Below are 18,627 nucleotides of genomic sequence, written 5' to 3'. Positions count from 1 at the left end.
GGCCCCCCAGGACTGTAGCAAGAAACAAACGCTGGCCTGGAGCCAGCCGGACCTGGGTCTGAGCCCTGATCCTCTCAGTCACTAGCAGTGTGGTCCTGGGAAAACAGCCTTTCTGCACCTCTGTGTCCTCAACTGTACAACAGGGACGGTGGTCCTGACTTCAAAACCGCTGTAAAGGAGTGAAGGGGAAGCGGAGTGCCAGCAGAGCACTCACTGCCCACAGAGGGAGGAGCAGTGACAAGAGCGGAAGGGGAGGGGATGAGAAGCCAGGCGGGAAAGCCTCCTTCAGGGCTCCCTGTAGCAGGGGCGTCCCTTGCGGGCTCAACGCCTGGCCCTTAGCACCCTGTGATGTTTCCTGGGTAACTAAATAGCAGCTGTTTGGCCCTGGGCAAGTTCTTCACCTCTTTGTTCTTGCCAATGTAAAATAGGGGAAGCAATTCTTGGCTCCCAGAAGTGGAATGTGGAAGGGATGAGATCACATCAGTGAATGGAAGTGAAACAGGGCTCAGGTTGAGCACCAAAAAGTGAGCACATATACTGTGAATTCAAACAACTGTGGATCGAAAACATTCAAAAAAAAAAAAAAAAAAATCAAAGAAAGTTCCAAAAAGCAAAACTTGAATCTGTCACACTATAAGCACTGTGCTGAATTCACATGAAGGAAGTGATGTGCAGGCACACCCTGTATGTAGCCTCTACACACAGACAGGTTATATAAAGGACTGGAGCATCTGTCCTTTTTGGTATCAGTGGGGGTTCTGGAACCAGTCCCCTGTGGATACCACAGGACAACTCAATTACCTATGCCCCATAAGAAAGTCTGGGTCTCTCTCCACAGTGACCCAGGTCCAAGTCACTGTCTTCCTCCAGACTAAGGAAGCCTTTCTCTCAGGCCCGTCCCCTCCTGCATCACCTCAGGGGGTGGAGAAACCAGCGTGCATTCCAGAACCCTGTGTTCAGTTAAGGAAACTCATTCAGATTCTTTAACTCATCTCACTCTCATGTTTCCCACTTCGCAGATGAGGAAAGTGAGTCCTAGGAGCCCAGGTCATTAGACTCCAGGTCTGTCTTGATTCAAATCAGGAAGTTCCTTTCTACACTTCATCCACAAAGGCTCTGAGGAGCCTGGCCTTCCTCAGACTCAAGAGGATATCAGCAGTTGCCCTTGCACCACCAACACAGGATTCTGTGTCTGTCAAGTGTCACGATGCGGCAGCCCCAGCTGCTCTAGCTCAGTGTCCGTACCCAGCGTGGGGTCGGCTGTTTGTCAACAGCACCCTCCATATTGAGAGGAGATGGAGGAGGTCCTTTGCCATTTCTCTTCACCTTCACATTTCTGACCCCCCATATCCCAGAGGCCCCTTACCCTGGGTGGGACACCCTACCTTGTGGGTGAGGGTGGGGTCTCTTGGAGCACTGTCTTCCTCCTCTGAGCTCCCCTGCTCTTCATCCGATATGAGGTCCTCCTTGGGGGCCACTGCCGAGATGGGACAGACCTTGTAGGGTTCTGTGTAGGCACTGGGGTCAGAGCAGAGGAGAAAAGAGGGTTAAACGCTGTGTCCAGCAAAGGCAAAGTTATTAGGCCAGGGGTCCTCTTAACAAGTGCTCTGTGTGCAGAGCCTTGTGCCCTCTGTGGGGACCCAAAAGTGTAAGTAAGACCCAGATACAAACCTCCTTACCTGCCCCCGCTCCAGCCACGCTGGTGTTCCAGGCAGGGAAAGCAGTATACTGAAAGGCACTGAGGCAGCAAAGATCTTGGCATGTGACACAGACCAACCTGAAGCAGAAGAATTCTCCTTTCTCTGACTTCCAAACCATCCCCACAGAGGAGCCTCTGGCCCCACAATAGCCTCCTTGCCTTGATCCCTGTTCCTGGCATCCCTCTCCACACAGCAGAGTGATTGTTCTACAGTAGAGATCGAGCCATGCCTCTCTCCTGCTCAAAAACCTTCAATGGCTCCCTCCTGCCTTTAGCAATGTGGCCCAAGACTTCTCCCAAAACTTCTCTTCATACTCAAAATCCAGGTACCTGGCCATATTAAAATTTTATCGCATACTTATTCCTGCCCTCTACGAATGCCAGCACGAGATAGATGCTGGAATGAAGGAGGGAGGGATGGATGGATGAGGACTAGAAGAAGGGAGCATCCACTTGCTGGATTGGCCAGGACGACTCTAGTCCTGGCCTTATGCAGTCAGGAACACTGCCTTTTCTGGTCCCTGTTCAGGAGGGGGAAACTGAGTCTCAGGCTACATTTGAACTAAGGGCCTGTCCTGGAGTTCCTTGTCAACTATCATAGGAGACAGGATCATGAATAACCATCTCCACAACAACCTGCAGCCCAAGAAACAAGAGCAGGATGAGCATCCATCCCCTAGTTCACACAGGGGCCAGAGAGCTCAAGGACAAGGTAGCCTGTGATGGTGAGCCTGTTCCTGTCTGGGCGTCTGCTGACTTAATATATGTGTGTGGGGTACTGTGGCTGTGCACTTGTGTGCAAAGGCCAAAAATGCGTTCTGATCCAGGCTGAGCCTTGACCTTGAACCTTAGTCTAAGCCAAGATCCACTTTACTATCCCACTGGCTACTCTACTGGCCAGATCTTTTTTCTACCTTTTCAAAAATTACTTTGTTGGCTTTTTCTTTCAAACTATGAGAATAAACAATATATTTTGCAACAAGTTATATATCACCAAGGTGTACAAAGGCCAGAGAGCCCTCCTAGGACCACTCTATATGCCTCCTTCACTATCGGGGCCACCAGTTCTCTCCACTAAGGAACTGTCCCCAGCCTGAAGGTCAGGCACATTGCATTGTTCAGCAAGCTCAGAACCATGTTCAGGAAAGCGACTGCATGAACTGATCTCACTGAGCCCTGGCTCCTGTCCCTCAAGAGCTGCCCGCATCAATTTGCAAACCATGTGTCCAGCAGACAGGGAGTGGACCCTGCTTTCTCCCTACGAGGAGTGCCTACATTAGGCCCCATCAGGAGCCCGTGATATCCTATGGAGGAGAACCAGTAATGGTGAGGTATGGAGCAGTTAACTCTGCCCCTGGACCATTCCTCCTCCTCCTCCTCAAGGAAAAGAAGGCATATGCCAGGCCTTCCTTAGAATGTACTGTAAAGGAGGAAAGGATTCCCAGCCAAGCTTCCCACAGGGTAATGGTGTCACCATCCTCCCAAGCAGCAAGCCAGAAATCTGAGCATCTCTTTGCATACCCAGCCACTACTTAAGCATTAAACCCTTCACCTCTGTTTGCATTTCTGTTATAGCCTCTGTCCGACCCATCTGCTGCCTGGACATCTGTAACAGCTGCTTTCCTGTTCTTTTCTGTCCTACCCTGGCTGCCCTCCAATCTGTTCTCCACTCAGTGGCCAGAGGGAACTTGTCAAACCCCAATCTGATTGTGTCACCCTTTCGTTTAAATTGCTCAGGGATATTCCAGTGCTGTTGAAATTCAACTCAGTAAGTCGGCCTGTTAGGCAAGAGTCTGCTCAACTTGGGACACGGGAAGGTGGGTTTCCTTGGGCCCTGATGCTTGCTGTAAAGTCTGCCCAACATCGGACGCTAGCAGGCATCATGGAACTTGGGGGCTCTGCCTCAAACCAAGCAGAGGATTGGATTCCATGGAGCTTAGCCAAGCTGTAGGTGACACTGAGGAGAGAGCTCATGGAAGCCAAAACCCCAGGAGGGGAGGAGCTGGGTCAAGGTCAAATGGCAAATCCAGGCGAACACATGTTGTCTATGAAGAGGCCTCTCTCTCTGCTCTATCCCATTTTATAGACATGGAAACAGAGGCCCACTCTGGTTCCCTCAATATGCTGCAGTATGGAGGTGGGTTTCGGGTCGTAAAGGCAAAGGGGGTTTTGTTTCTGTTATTTGTGCTATTATTTTATTTTTAAGAGGCAGTGGAGCCCTGGCTGGTTGGCTCAGTGGCAGAGTGTTGGCCCGGCATGTGGATATCCCAGGTTTGATTCCTGATCAGGACACACAGAAGAAGCGCCCATCTGCTTCTCCACCCTTCCCCCTCTCCTTTTTCTCTATCTCTTTCTTCCTCTCCTGCAGCCAAGGCTCCATTAGAGCAAAGTTGGCCCGGGCGCTGAGGATGGCTCCATGGCCTCCGCCTCAGGCACTAGAATGGCTCCAGCTGCAATGGGGCAATGGCCCCAGATAGGCAGAGCATCACCCCCTAGTGGGCTTGCTGGGTGGATCCTGGTTGGCTACGTGTGGGAGTCTGTCTCTTTGCCTCCCCACTTCTCACTTCAGGAAAAAAACAAAAGAGGTAATGGAGTGCAGAGATGAGAGCTCACACTCCCATGTGAGACTGGGTTCAAATTCTGGCCTGGCCATTTTTTGGCCATGTGCCTCAGCAGTGCCTAATTCATTGAGCTGCTGGGGGGATTCAATGGATTAAAAATGTTAACCAGCTCTCTTCATTAACCAACCAGTCCTAGCTGTGACAGCTATTCTATTATTTATCTACTGTTGTCTTACAGTCAACTCATTTTTAACATGTGTTATTACTCTGGTCTCACCCTAAGTGATAATACCCATGAAGTCACCATGTGTGTTATTCTAACACTAAAATAAACCATATAAGTATTAATCTATAACATTTGACTCAAATGATCTTGCTCACCACTGGAGATGCCCTGGCCTCACAGGGATAAACCCAGTGGCCTCTGACCCATCAACCATCTGCTCCAATCCAACCACAGCTTTAGCTAGAGATGTGGCCCATGTTCTTTTATTTTTTTCTTTAAAAAAATTTTTTTTTTTTTACAGGGACAGAGAGAGTCAGAGAGAGGGATAGATAGGGACAGACAGATAGGAACAGAGAGAGATGAGAAGCATCAATCATTCGTTTTTTGTTCCAACACCTTAGTTGTTCATTGATTGCTTTCTCATATGTGCCTTGACCGTGGACCTTCAGGAGACCGAGTGACCCCTTGCTCGAGCCAGTGACCTTGGGTCCAAGCTGGTGAGCTTTGCTCAAACCTGGCGACCTTGGGGTCTTGAATCTGGGTTCTCCGCATCCCAGTCCAACGTTCTATCCACTGCGCCACCGCCTGGTCAGGCAAATTTATTTATTTATTTATTTTTATTTATTTTTTTTTCTGAAGCTAGAAACTGGGAGAGACAGTCAGACTCCCGCATGCGCCCGACCGGAATCCACCCGGCACGCCCACCAGGGGGCGACGCTCTGCCCACCAGGGGGTGATGCTCCGCCCCTCCGGGGCGCCGCTCCTCCGAAACCAGAGCCACTGTAGCGCCTGGGGCAGAGGCTAAGGAGCCATCCCCAGCGCCTGGGCCATCCCCGCTCCAATGGAGCCTTGGCTGCGGGAGGGGAAGAGAGAGACAGAGAGGAAGGAGAGGGGGAGGGGTGGAGAAGCAGATGGGCGCCTCCCCTGTGTGCCATGGCCGGGAATCGAACCCGGGACCTCTACACGCCAGGCCGACGCTCTACCGCTGAGCCAACCGGCCAGGGCCCAGGCAAATTTATTTTAAGATTTTTAAAAAATTTATTCATTTTAGAGAGTAGAGGGAGAGAAGAGAGAGAGTGAAGGAAGGGAGGAGCAGGAAGCATCAACTCCCATATGTGCCTTGACCAGGCAAGGCCAGGGTTTCAAACTGGTGACCTCAGTGTTCCAGGTTGACATTTTATCCACTGCGCCACCACAGGGCAGGCAAGGGCCCATGTTCTTTTCATTCTACTTCTTCCTGTGACTTCTATTTTCTCAAAAGATCACTAAAACAGAAGTCAAGAGACAATGGTTTGGGTGCTCTGATGATATTTCTGGATTTTTTATTTCACTGTGGGCACAACAAATGAGGATAAATTGCCATTAAAAATACGCTTTCACAGCCTGACCAGGCAGTGGCGCAGTGGATAGAGCATCAGCCTGGGGTAGTGAGGACTCAGGTTTGAAACCCCCGAGGTTGCTGGCTTGAGCATGGGCTCGCCAGCTTGAGCATGGGGATGTTGTTTTGAGCATGGGATCATAGACATGACCCCATGGTTGCTGGCTTGAACCCAAAGTCACTGGCTTGAGTCCAAGGTCGCTGGCTTGGGCAAGGGGTTACTCGCTCTGCTGGAGGCACATATGAGAAAGTACTCAATGAACAGCTAAGATGCCGCAACAAAGAATCAGTGCATCTCATCTCTCTCCCTTCCTGTCTGTCTGTCCCTGTCTGTAGTCCCAACTCCCTGTATCTCTATTAAAAAAAATGCTTTCACAATAAAAAAGAGCAAGTATCATCCAATGTCTCTGGAGACTCAATGAAAGTTGTAGTGACAGACCTTATCTTGGACAGAAGTCATTAGTCATTAGTGAAATAAGCAAACCAAAACATTCTGATTCTAAGACCCCAATTGTCAACAGAGCTGCTCCTTCAGACCCCTGATAGTTGCTACCAGGCTAAGCTTCAGACACCGGGGAAGAAAACACTTCTGAGAAATGTTTTCTTAACACCTTCTGTCCAAATGCTCTGCAGACCATGACAGAACTTGTGTCCTGGGTGAGTAACCACTTCTTCCCTTGAAGAAACTGACTGGGAACCTTCACACATCACATCCATCTCCCCAGCCTGTCAATAAACGACTCTGAGATGGATCCTTTGCACATTATGGTCTAAGGAAGTCTGAAAGCTTTATATTTGTGGCTATCTGATGCTTGTCTGTTTGGTTTTCCAGCCATTCAAAAAATACCTACTAGGAGCCCTCCATGTTCCAGGCTTTTACTGTAGGTACTGGTGGAGAACAAATAGACATTGTCTTTGTTCTATGGCCTCTCTAGTTAAAACACCCATTATAATCATAACTAAGTGAGGTGTTGTCTCCAGATAGCTTCTGTGAACTTACCAATGTATTAAACATGAGAAAGCCTTCTCACCCAACCATCAACCCATCTATATACTCTTCCTTCTACCCGCCCACTCATCTGTCTATCCAACTACCCATCCACTTAGCCATCTACTCATGCATCCACCCACCACCCAGCCATCCTTCCATCTACCCCCTTTCCTATTCAGCCATCCAATCATCCATCCTTCTATCCACCCATTCCCTCACTCATTTATTCAACAAATATAAATTAGCACCTACTTCAAGGAGCTAACACATGGAGGAATCAAAGATGACTAAAGTACTCTCTCTGGCCTCAAAGAAAGTACAGTGCAAACTACTGGTTAGGTGGACTCAGAGGTTGGACTGGTTGGTTTGAATTCCAGTTCTGGCCCTGGCTGGTTAGCTCAGTGGTAGAGCGTCGGCCCAGCTTGTGGAAGTTCCAGGTTTAATTCCTGGCCAGGGCACACAGGAGAAGCGACCGTCTGCTTCTCCACCCTTCCTCTTCCTCCTTCTCTCTCTCTCTCTCTCTCTCTCTCTGTTCCCCTCCTGCAGCCATGGCTCAAATAATTTAAGCAAGTTGGCCCCAGGTGCTGAAGATGGCTCTATGGCCTCACCTCAGGCACTGAGATGGCTTGGTTGCTGAGCAATGGAGCAGCGGCCCCAGATGGGCAGGGCGTCGCCAGGTAGGGACCTTGCCGGATGGATCCGGCCGGGGTGCGCATGTGGGGGTCTGTCTCTCTGCCTCCCTGCCTCTCACTTCACTAAAAAAAAAAAAATTCCAGTTTTACTTTAAGCAAGTTACTTAACCTTTCTATGCCTATTTTTTTTTTTTTTAATTTTTAAATTGGTAAATCAGGTGTCATGAAATATACCAGGGAAAAGAGGCAAAAGAATCAGGTGGTCAGTACTATATGTTTACAGACAAAGGTGCCTCTAGGTAGAAGAGTCACTGTTTGACCTTAGACAAGTCACCCAACCTCTCTATTTCTTATCTGTAAAGTGGGGATGACTACGTAGGTTCATTGTAGGATTAAATGAGAACACAGTGATGAAAGTGGCCACTCCTGGCATGGAGTAGGTCCCTTCTGGCCAGTCCAGAAGAGCCTGCACAAGGCCCAAGTTCTAAACTCCCTGACTAGTCTCCAGGGAGCTGTGTCCATCCTTTGGGTCAACTTGTGCTTTAAAGGGAACATAAATTAAAGCTGCCCCAGAGCTCATTACCTTAAATGACCCTTCAAACGAGCACAGTCCTTTCCAGCCTAGAGTCATAAAAGGACATGTGCATCCACGTGGGGAGATGAGCACTTTGTAAGCTGGCCCAGGGCTGTCCAACTTTGCCCGTTAAATCCTGTCCTATGTGACACTTACTGGGAGTCATAACCCCCAGCACAGCCAAAAGGGCTTAAAAACTCATAAAACAGGGAACACTTTCCCCACTAGGAATCTCTCAGCAGGCCCTTGGCCCCAAACTCTGTCCTTGCTGGTGCTATGATATGTGCGAAGGAGGCCAGATCGCAGATGCAACATCCTCTGGCTCCTCCGAGATAGCCTAGGACCGTCCTAAAGCTTGCCAGCCCTGTGGGGAGGGGCAGGGGCTTCGGGGCTGAGCTTTCTGGGAGCTGGAAAGTTTGAGATGGAGGAGACAGGATGACTGATTTGGCAAATATGACTATCCTAATTAGCAGAGCAGCTGGAAGAGATTGGAAGTGGACAGAGGGGAGGGCTGGGTGCTCAATCAGGGATTTCCAAACCCTCAGACATTCAGTCCGGCCTCTTGTCTACTCCCCAGACCCTCCAAGTCCCTGAGCACTTCCAGAGCTCACTCAGATGATCCCTCTAGGCCTGCCACAGCAGGCACCTTCTATCCTGATACTTCCTTGTCACTCAAAACTGACCCATCCACGCTCCCCTTTCTCAAAGAGGCATTGCGATTTTCACAGAAACAGCTCTCTGCGCTGTAACTGGAACCTTCAATCTGATACAGTAGAAAGAGCCAAAGAGAACAGATGGAGGCAGATTTAATGGTGGGTGTACCAAGCACGCGCCCTGGGCTCCGACTTCTGAAGGGCCCCGCAAAACCCCAACTTTACACTTTTTTCTAATGATACCAAGTTTGGTTTCATATGTTCAATTTTTTTTAAAGTATCTCTTTTTTTAATTAATTAATTTATTTATTCATTTTTAGAGAGGAGAGAGAGAGACAAGAGAGAGACAGAGAGAGAGAAGGGGGGAGGAGCTGGAAGCATCAACTCCCATATGTGCTTTGACCAGGCAAGCCCAGGGTTTCGAATCGGCAACCTCAGCATTCCAGGTCAGCACTTTATCCACTGCGCCACCACAGGTCAGGCCATATGTTCAATTTTAACATTAATAGTACATAATATTTTCTACTTCTTTAAAAATATGGTTAACAGGTATTTTTATTTTCCCTGCCTCTCTCTTTTTTTTAAGGGGCCCAATATTTTCTTCTGCGCCCGGCGCCTCAACCGACCTTAATCTTCCTGAGAACAGGGGTCTAATACCAGGGAGTCCTAGATTCACCTCTAACGTACTACATGATCTAGGCCAGGGGTCAGGAACCTATGATTCGCGAGCCAGATGTGGCTCTTTTGATGGCTGCATCTGGCTCGCAGATAAATCTTTAATAAAAAAAATAATAATGTTAAAAATATAAAACAGTCTCATGTATTACAATCCATTCATTTCCTACCACTCATGTTCATGGTTGCGGGTGGCTGGAGCCAATCACAGCTGTCCTCAGGGACAATACCAAATTTTTATTGGATAATGCGTAATGTACACGGGTCGTTGTATGGCTCTCACGGAATTACATTTTAAAATATGTGGCGTTCATGGCTCTCTCAGCCAAAAAGTTTCCCGACCTCTGATCTAGGCTATAGGACTATCCTGGTGGGCCTCAGTTTGCACATCTCTGAAATGGAGATGGAGAAACAAAGCACTCAAGAGATGTGAAACCATGTATTGAGACCAGACTGAATGCACCCCACAGCATGGAGGCCTGCCAGGAGCCTCCTCACTTCTAGAGTGAGGCTCTGCTCCATTCCTCTTGGAGTGAATACAACCTGCACCCAGGGTCAGCCAAGGGAGAGCGGCTGTAATGGTTCCCAGAAACAGGACTGAAGGACAGGCTTTTTAAAAAACTCAATTTCCATTTTTCACTAAGTAAAAACAGAAGTACATCCTTGCTCTCTGACCTGTGACATCCCCGCCCTTCCTCTTAAAACACAGTGTCAATGGTTTTATAGAGATTTGTTTTGTTTTAACTGCTTCATTGAGATGTAATTCACATACCATAAAATGTATCCTTTTAAAATGTACAACTCAGTGCCTTTTAGTATATTCACAGAGTTGTGCAACCATCATTACTAATTTTAGAACATTTTCATCACCATGGAAAAGACCCACACCCTGTGGCAGTCTATTGTATTCCTCCGTCCCCACATTCCCTAGCAACCACCAGTCTGCTGTCCCTGCGGATTGACTTATTCTGTACATTTAATATCAGTGAAATCACACAATATATAACATTTTATGCCTGGATTTTTCACTCAGCATGTTTTCAAGGCTCATCCATGTATCAGGACTTTATTTCTTTTTATAGCTGAATCATATTCCACTGTGTGCCATAACCACATTTTGTTTATCTATTTATCTGTTGATAAACATTTGACCTAGTTCCACTTTTTGACTAATGAATAATGTTACAAACATGTGTGTACAAGTTTTTTGTGCATACATATGTTTTCATTTCTCTTGAGAAATACCAAGAAGCGGAATTGGTGGATTATATGATAACTCTGTGTTTAACATTTTGAGGAACTAGCAGACTATTTTTCACCGTGGCTGCACCATTGCATATTCCCACCAGTAGTGCTGAGGGTTCCAATTTCCCCACATCCTCACCAACACGTATTATTGTCTATCTTTTTAATTTTAGCCATCTTAGCTAGCTTGAAGAACAGAGATTTTCAAAGAATTTTGTTTTCCTTGATTCCAGCTCAGCCTGCTCCTATCCCAAGCAAACACTACTGTTTTTCCTAGCCAAAGTGAAATACAACTGTGACAATGAATACTTTCTTTTCAAATAATCAATTAAAGTTCAGAGGTCCAGGGGGAAATTTATTGTGATGAAAAGATCTGTAGAAGCCTCATAAAATGATAGGATTATATAAAGAGATAACATATGAGAAAAATCATAAGTGACTCTGGCTGGGTAGCTCAGTTAGTTAGAGCATCATCCCGATTTGCCAAAGTTGTGGATTCGACCCCTGGTCAGGGCCTACACAGGAATCAACCATGAATTGCAGGAACAACAAATCAATGGTTTCTCTCTCTCTCTAAATTCAATTTTAAAAATTGTTTTAAACCATAAGCTAGAGCCCTCAACCCACCAGTGCAGTGATCTCTAAGGTTCTAACTTTGAAAAACAATAACTGTACAACTCAGGGTATGATGCAGGCAACAGAAAAAGGGTCCTGCATTTCTGGCCCTTAACAAAGGCTACACTGTTGGCACACTGACCCTAGCATTTGGCCCTTTTCTGGGACCACAGAAGCGGCTAATGATAGAAGGCACGAGGTGTTGTAATTCCACCTCCTGAGATCAGGACCCGGTTTTGCCCTTGTAAAGCCCAATGAACCTAGGTCGGTTGCTTATCCTCCGTGCCTCAGTTTCCTCATCTATAAAATGGAGATGATAATTGCACCTACCTTCCCAGGGTTTATGAGATGATATGTATGAACAAGGCAGATGGATTGTTCAACATAGTAACTGGCAGTTTTATATGCTACAATCAGTATGAGCTAAAGGCCAGGGCTGAATTAATTGGTCAGAGCTCAAGATCTTATAGACATAGGTTCTAGTCCCACTTCTGCCATGAGCTTGCTGTGTGACACTGGGTGGACCCCTTCCTCTCTCTGGGCTTCAGTTTCCTCATCTGCAAGATGGGCTCCACAGCTGTTGGTCCTGAGCACCCAGCCTAAAACAGGGTGAAACTTAAAAACTCAAACATATCTCCCTCCTGTTGCCTCTGCTCTGGGATTCAGGCCACAGGGGAGGTGGGAGGGGCAGGGGAGCCACTGCAGCCACCTGGAGCAGCTGGAGAGGGTGCTGTGGCTAGAATCGCAAAGGGCACTCTACTTTCATAACCACATACCACACCTGAGGTGCCAGGAGCTGCAAGAGGGACTGTTTGTGGTTTCTGTGTGTGGTATCTGAAAAGTAGTCCCCTTTCCCACCTTCCCTTCCACAGGGACACAGCCAGCCAATAACAGTAGTAGCAGCAGCAGCAGCAGCAATAACAGAAGCAGAAGCTGGAGATTTGGGAGTGTTTACTACATGCCAGATGCCTTACGAATTCTCTGCAACCACTGTATCCTGTAAATGGTAACATGCCCATTTTATAGATGGAGAAACCGGCGCTGGCAGGTAAGTGCAGGCCCGGGGTCTGAACACAGGGACTCAGGCTTCAGAGCCTATCCTACAGAGCCACGTCTACACTGCTTCTACCAGCAATGGCAGCTAATGTTTACTGAGCACTGAGCTGAGTGCATCTTATGGATTGTCCCACTTAGTAGGACAACCACCATTATCATCCCCATTTTTCCTCTAGGAAAACTGAGGCTTTGTGAAGTTAAACAACTTGCTCAAAGTCCACTCTGCTATTCCCCTTCCGTCAACTTCTCCAAGACAGAACCATTAACAGATGACTTGCAGGTAGACCTACTCATTAGACATGTTCATTCATCTGGTTCACTGCTGCCTACTCTGTGCCGGGAGACAGACCTGGAAATGTGCTAGAGGTGCCAGGAGGCAGACCTGTCCACCGTGCACCTGGCACAGGAGGGCAGTAGGGCTGGGGCCGTTCTCACATGCATGAACATATGAGTCACATGTACCCAGAGTGAGATGACTGGACGGGGACACAGAGGAAATCAATCACACAGAGCCAGACAGAGATGAACACACTAAGGCTCAGCTCCAGAAGGGAAGGTGATGGATGAGGCAAGGGCAACATACCTAGACCCAGACACGTAACAACACCCATCCACTCTTGTCACATGGCTCATCCTGCTGTCTTGTTGAACGCCATCTACCTCCTTGATCCCAAATGGGGAAGAAACATTTTCAGAAAAACGCTCCCCTTTGCCAAAGGCCTTTAAGATCCTATAAATCCAACCTGCTTCTCGAGGGCAGGGGCTGCCAGCTGAGAACAGATGCCTGGGACTTGTCTGCTGACCTGACACCCTCAATCCGGCCAGGACCCAGTATGCCCTGGATGATGGATTCTCCTCTCCAGACCCAGCACCAACCTCACCACCTACTCCAGGAAGCCTTCTCTGACTACTAAGGCAGGTCTACCTGGAAGGTAGTAAGGCTTAAGTTTCACACCTATATGGGTCTCTTTCAAGGCTCTCCAAATTATCTCATATTCTTAATTGTATATCCTTTTTCTAAAAGAGACCACCCCAAGTTAAATAAACTTCAGAATCTGCTCCTGCCCAGCCACACCTTCTTGCAGAGGCTCTGTTCCCCTCTGTATTCCCTGTACCCATAATACCCCTCATCAGTTGATCTTAGCTTTTGACAGGTTTTCTCTCCCTCACCAAACTTGAGCTCCTTCCTGGCAGCCCACCCTGTTAAACTAGGCACATAGCAGGTACTCCATTAATACTTTCTGGTTTTAACTGACTCACAGGGGAGCACCTCCAGCCAGGCCCCTGTGTGCATCCATGAACAGCCATGGATTGAGATGTACTCACATCAGCTCTGCCCTACCCAGCCCAGGCATAGCAATTCACAGCAGACAGAGCATCTGCTGTGTGCGCTGTCTCATTGGACATACTCCATGTTTGCTCACCGTCTACCCCATGCGTGGTGCTGGGGACACAGGAGTGAAGGAGATACCCCTTATCTGTCCCTGAGGCATTCATGGCCTAGTGGGGATACAGACAGACAGGAGACAGGGTGGTGAGTACTTCATGGAAGCAGCACAGAAAGGGGAGCCTAAGACTACGTGTTGTGCGGGAGGGAACAGAGGAGGGTTCTGGCCCCGGCTGAGACCTAAGCTGAGTTTGAAGGTTGAGTAGGGGACAAAGAAAAGAGCGGCAGGGGAGAGTATTCCAGGGAAGCTTGCACAAAGGCACAGAGGGGAGAAATGTCAGGGCGTGGATGCGGGGAGCCACAGTCACCCACTATGTGGTAAGGAGGGTTGGGAGGAGAGGCTGGTGAGGCAGCCGCATCTCAATGCAAGGCTAAGGCACTGGAGCATGTAGCCCAGAGGCATAAGGAGCAGCGACAGGTTTTACCCCAGGGAAGGGCTCGGCCAGTTGTGCTCCCCGGGGGGTCCTTCCTGGCCACCTGGGAACAGCAAAGGGAAGGAGACAAGCTGGCAGCTGGGAGACCACAGGAGGCTGGCCACGGTCTGAAGTGCTGGTGACAGAACTGTGGGATGAAGGTGACGGTATACAGAAAACAACAAACCAGTATCCTCACTTCACACACGGGAAAGCGGAGGCTCTGAGAAGATAGAGGATTTGCTGAGGGTGACCCAACTAGCAAGTGGCAGTTCCAAGACTTAAATTCAGTTCTTCTATCCCCAAATATAATCCTTGTCTCTTAAAGGGTGATTTGGGACATATATAAGCAATGAAAACAGTGCCTGACACCTGGCATGAACTCAGTGATGTTAGTTTCCTTTCCAATTCTTATTCAGGCTTTAAAAACTAACCCATACTCCCAGTATAATCAACACAGGACCCATTTTTTAAAATTTCAATTTACACATTCTTCTTAAGGAATTTCTGTGAGGTCAACCAGTACTCCCGGGCACAGGCTGAATGGGACTGGTCTGTTCCTTTCCTATCTTGTCCTCACAGTGGGGCTGTGGGTTCCATGAGGGCAGCGAGCTCCGCTGTGCATTTGTTAGGGCTGCAGCAAGTCTCTCATTTAACAGGTTGGGAAATTGAGGTCCAGAGCGGGAAGGAATGGAGGTAGCTCTGTTACCCTGAACTCAGTGCTCTTTTCACTGCTCCCAGGAGCCGTCCATAGCTGGCCTGGGGCTTTGGAGGCCCACAGGGTGTGGAAGTGTTGGGGGGAAGAGGCCAGGGGAGAAAAAGGGGTGCCTAGAAAGTGAGACCTTTCCCTTCAACACCAACAAAAAGCCTCATCCTTGGCGTGAGAAAAGGGGCACCTGCCTCAGCCCCATCAGGGCTCAGACACAGCTTCAGGGTTCCTGGAGGCAGGCTGCTCCTCCTCCAACCACCTCTCAGGCCTCGTCCTGCATTTCCTGTAAACATGGACACTTCCTCCCTGAGGAAAGACGGGCAGTTCAGGGGCCCCACCCAGCCTCCCTGTGAGCCCATCACACAATGGCTGGCTGGGGCTTGAGCTGGCCACTCCACACTACAGACCTTCCCGGGGACCCAGAGAAAAGCCACGCTTTGCTAGAGCTGGACAGTCTTAAGCTCCCACGACAAAGGGGAAAAGGTGTGGGGGAAAGAGGTTTGCCCCAGCCTGCAAGGCAAGTCTGCAGCAAAACATAGGTCATGCCCTGCTCACCTCTGTACCCCAGCACCTTCCACAGGGATTGCCACATGTTAAGTCCTTGAAGTGAAAACACTGATTAGCAGCACAGAACCTGGAGGCAGTCTGCCCGTTTCCAAAATCTGGTTCCCTGACACTTCCCAGCTAGTCAACCTGGGGCAAGTTTCCTCTGCTTCTGTTTGCTCATCAGGGTAAGTGAGGAGAGTCACAGTACAGATTTTCATTGGATTCTTATGAGGATTTAGTGGGTTGACATATATAAAAGGTATCTTAAACAGTGACTTTAACATAGTAGCTATGTTATTGCTGTTTTACACGTTTACTGAAAACTCCATTCAGGACAGACCCAGGGCTCCAGGCGACAGCCCACTAGGGGTAAATTTTGGGGTTGGATTTAAAACCTCAAAATGGTTCAGACTTAGAAGGGCTGTTCTGGGAGTCAGGAGATTCTTGTGGCAAAACCACTTCCCTTCTGTGCCTCAGTTTCCTCATCTATAAAATGGCGATGAAAATCCCTGCTCTCCCTACCTACCTCACAGGTCATTGGGAGACCGAGTGAGACAGTGAGGAGGAAGAAAGCAAGTCGATAGGTTAGGTGTTCAAGGTAGGGGCCAGCATTCCCAAACAAATCATCACAAAAATTTTATCTTTAACAGTGAACTCTGAAATTCTTTCACAACATAGTGTTAATATATAGCTACACCAAGAGTTTCCGGTATACCAAACCCCAGCCAAGTACCTACCTACACCATCTCATTTACTCCTCATGACAGGTCTTTGGATGGGGTATTATCATCCCATGTCACCGGTGACAGAACTAAGGCTTGTGAAGTGCTGAAGTCAGGACTAGATCTCATCTGACTCCAAAGAAACTATATATGCTGCCTCTAGGGGAGCGATTCCAAAGTTTAGCCTCCTTTGATTTTTCTGAAAACTTTAGGCTCTAAGAATGGGACTCCTTACAGGATTTCCTTACCGCCCAGCTAAGGTCTGCACAGCACTTGACAGTCTACAGACACCTCCACATATTTCATCTCAGTAGATACTCCCTACAAACCTGTAAGGTAGGAGTCATTACTTCCGACTAAGAGAGAAGAAACTGAGGACCAAAGAGGCTGAGCAACCAGTACAGGAGCATGTCAGGTAACTGGTGCCGTCTGAGCAGTTTTGGGGACCTGTGGCCTGATATGTGGGAGTATTTATGAGCTATGCAGCTAAGTCTGCTTTTTGGGGTCAGTAATTGCTTTGAAATATGAGTTCTGAGAGTTTGGCTGCAACACCACCTGGCAGAGCCTGCTCCCCACACACCCAGGACAGAGACTACAACAATGGAAGGCTGGGAAAACCACCCATCACATAGGCCATTCTGGCTTGGGATGAAAGAAAGTGCTGGAACGGAGGAAAGGAGCTGGAAAACAATCGTGGTCGGCAGGCACCTCCCCCCTCAGCACTACCCTCAGGAATCCCACCTTTCAGCACCCCCACGGAGGATACCTTGAGTCCCCAAACCAGCTGAAACATTTTCTTCTACCTGAAGATCAGATTATGCAACCAGGCTAAATGAAAATAGGGTCTGGGGCATGGCCTAGGAATCTACGTTTATAACGAAACCCCTAGTGAGTGATTCAGGAGAAAAGTCTTACATGCAGCAAGCTGGAAGTCTCATAAACTATAGAAGAGTTTTCAGAGGAGCAAGTCGCCTTTACCTAAACAGGGCTTGGTAGGCATGGGTTCTCACTTCTGTGTCTACACCCAGCTCCAAATCCAGCCTCCAAGCAGTCTCATTCCTCATCTCTTCATCCTTTCTCTCTACCCTGGGCCCCCTGGCTCCCAACTTCAGTCTTAGCCCCTCTGAATTCTGGGATTCATTCTGCCACTCATCAGGGAGGAACTGGGGGCCTTCATTCAGCTCCGTAAGAACCTATTATAAAGTATATTAAGGTAGTGTACAAATGGGAAAGTTGATAAGACAAAGCACACCCAGAGCTCCCCTCAACTATGCCCTTTCTGACACAAAGCTCACCTTGTGACCCTGCTTCAGGGTCTGGGCCTCTGTTTGGATAAACTCCCTCACGTTGCAGCCTCAGTAAGTGGAGACCTGCTGCCTTCATTCCACTGCATCACCTGACCCAGACTCCCTTATTTGGAGAAATTTCTGAAACCTCTCAGAGCAGGAGAGGAACTAACAGATCAAACTTGTAAGGATGCCATGGCCTTGCACAAGGACACCAGAGCATCGTCCCTGAAGACACTCAAGTACTGTCTCAGTGAGAGCTGAAGCCTTCAGTGAGGGCTGGGGTAGCCCCTTCTCAACAGTCCCTTCCAATCACAAAGTGACTAATATCATCGTTTTCATTCAAACTTCCTAGAGTAAAATAAACTATGGGTTGACGAGGTCAACAAGTTGAGGATGACTCCAGTATACAGCGGGAGGAAGCCTTCCCTGCAGGAGAGTCCCCATCTGCCTTCAGAACCCTGACAGTGGAAACGACTTGGGGTGGGAGCATCAAGAACATTTTGTTGACATGACTAGTGACAAAAAATGAATACAAACAAACGAAAAACCTAAAAGCTCTCAATATACTTTTTGAGTGAGCTACGGCAGACTTTCTGTTAACTCTTAAATTCCAGGAGGTACGGAACACCTGTCCTTCCCAGCTACTCTAAAACCCAGACCGGGGGACTCCCTTGCACACATGAAGGATAATGAGACACCCATCGTGGGCTACTGCAACTGACCAGGCTGGCAGTATTGAGTTAAAAGGGGAGGGAAAGACTTTCCAGCGCAGAAAACACAGCATCAACAGAGGCATGGCGACAGGGTTTTGTGTGGTCTACTTTGGAGAGATGGGGTTTCCTTTTTATTCAAGTACAGCACTAATTTAGTTCTCTCAACAAATCTAGGAAGTGGGAATTATTAACTCCATTTCACAGGTTAAAAAACTAAGGCGCAGAGCCTGTCCTGCGGTGGTACAGTGGCTAAAGCGTCGACCTGGAACACTGGGGTCGTCGGTTTGAAACCCTGCGTTTGCCCGGTCAAGGCACATATGACAAGCAACAAGCAAGCAATGAACAGTAAAGCGAAGCAACTATGAGTTGATACTTCTCACTCCCAGCCGCCACCCCCCCCCCCCCCCGTAAAATCAATAAATGAAATCTTAAAAAAACAAAAGTAAGGCACAGAGATATAAAACAACTAATGCCAATTACAGA

The 18,627-nt window shown here is 48.2% G+C and overlaps 1 protein-coding gene across 1 annotated transcript in view; it reads right to left on the bottom strand.

Moving 5' to 3' along the window:
- FGD5 (FYVE, RhoGEF and PH domain containing 5) overlaps positions 1-18,627 on the bottom strand; it is a 124,011-nt gene that overhangs the window by 72,758 nt on the left and 32,626 nt on the right. Inside the window, exon 3 of the mRNA XM_066351872.1 lies at positions 1,386-1,518. Within this exon, the coding sequence (XP_066207969.1) occupies positions 1,386-1,518 (133 nt within the window). The remainder of the gene's footprint in view (positions 1-1,385; positions 1,519-18,627) is intronic.

The sequence above is a fragment of the Saccopteryx leptura genome, chromosome 10, assembly GCF_036850995.1.
Source record: "Saccopteryx leptura isolate mSacLep1 chromosome 10, mSacLep1_pri_phased_curated, whole genome shotgun sequence".
NCBI lineage: Eukaryota > Metazoa > Chordata > Mammalia > Chiroptera > Emballonuridae > Saccopteryx > Saccopteryx leptura.
This window is presented reverse-complemented; position numbering and strand designations above follow the sequence as displayed.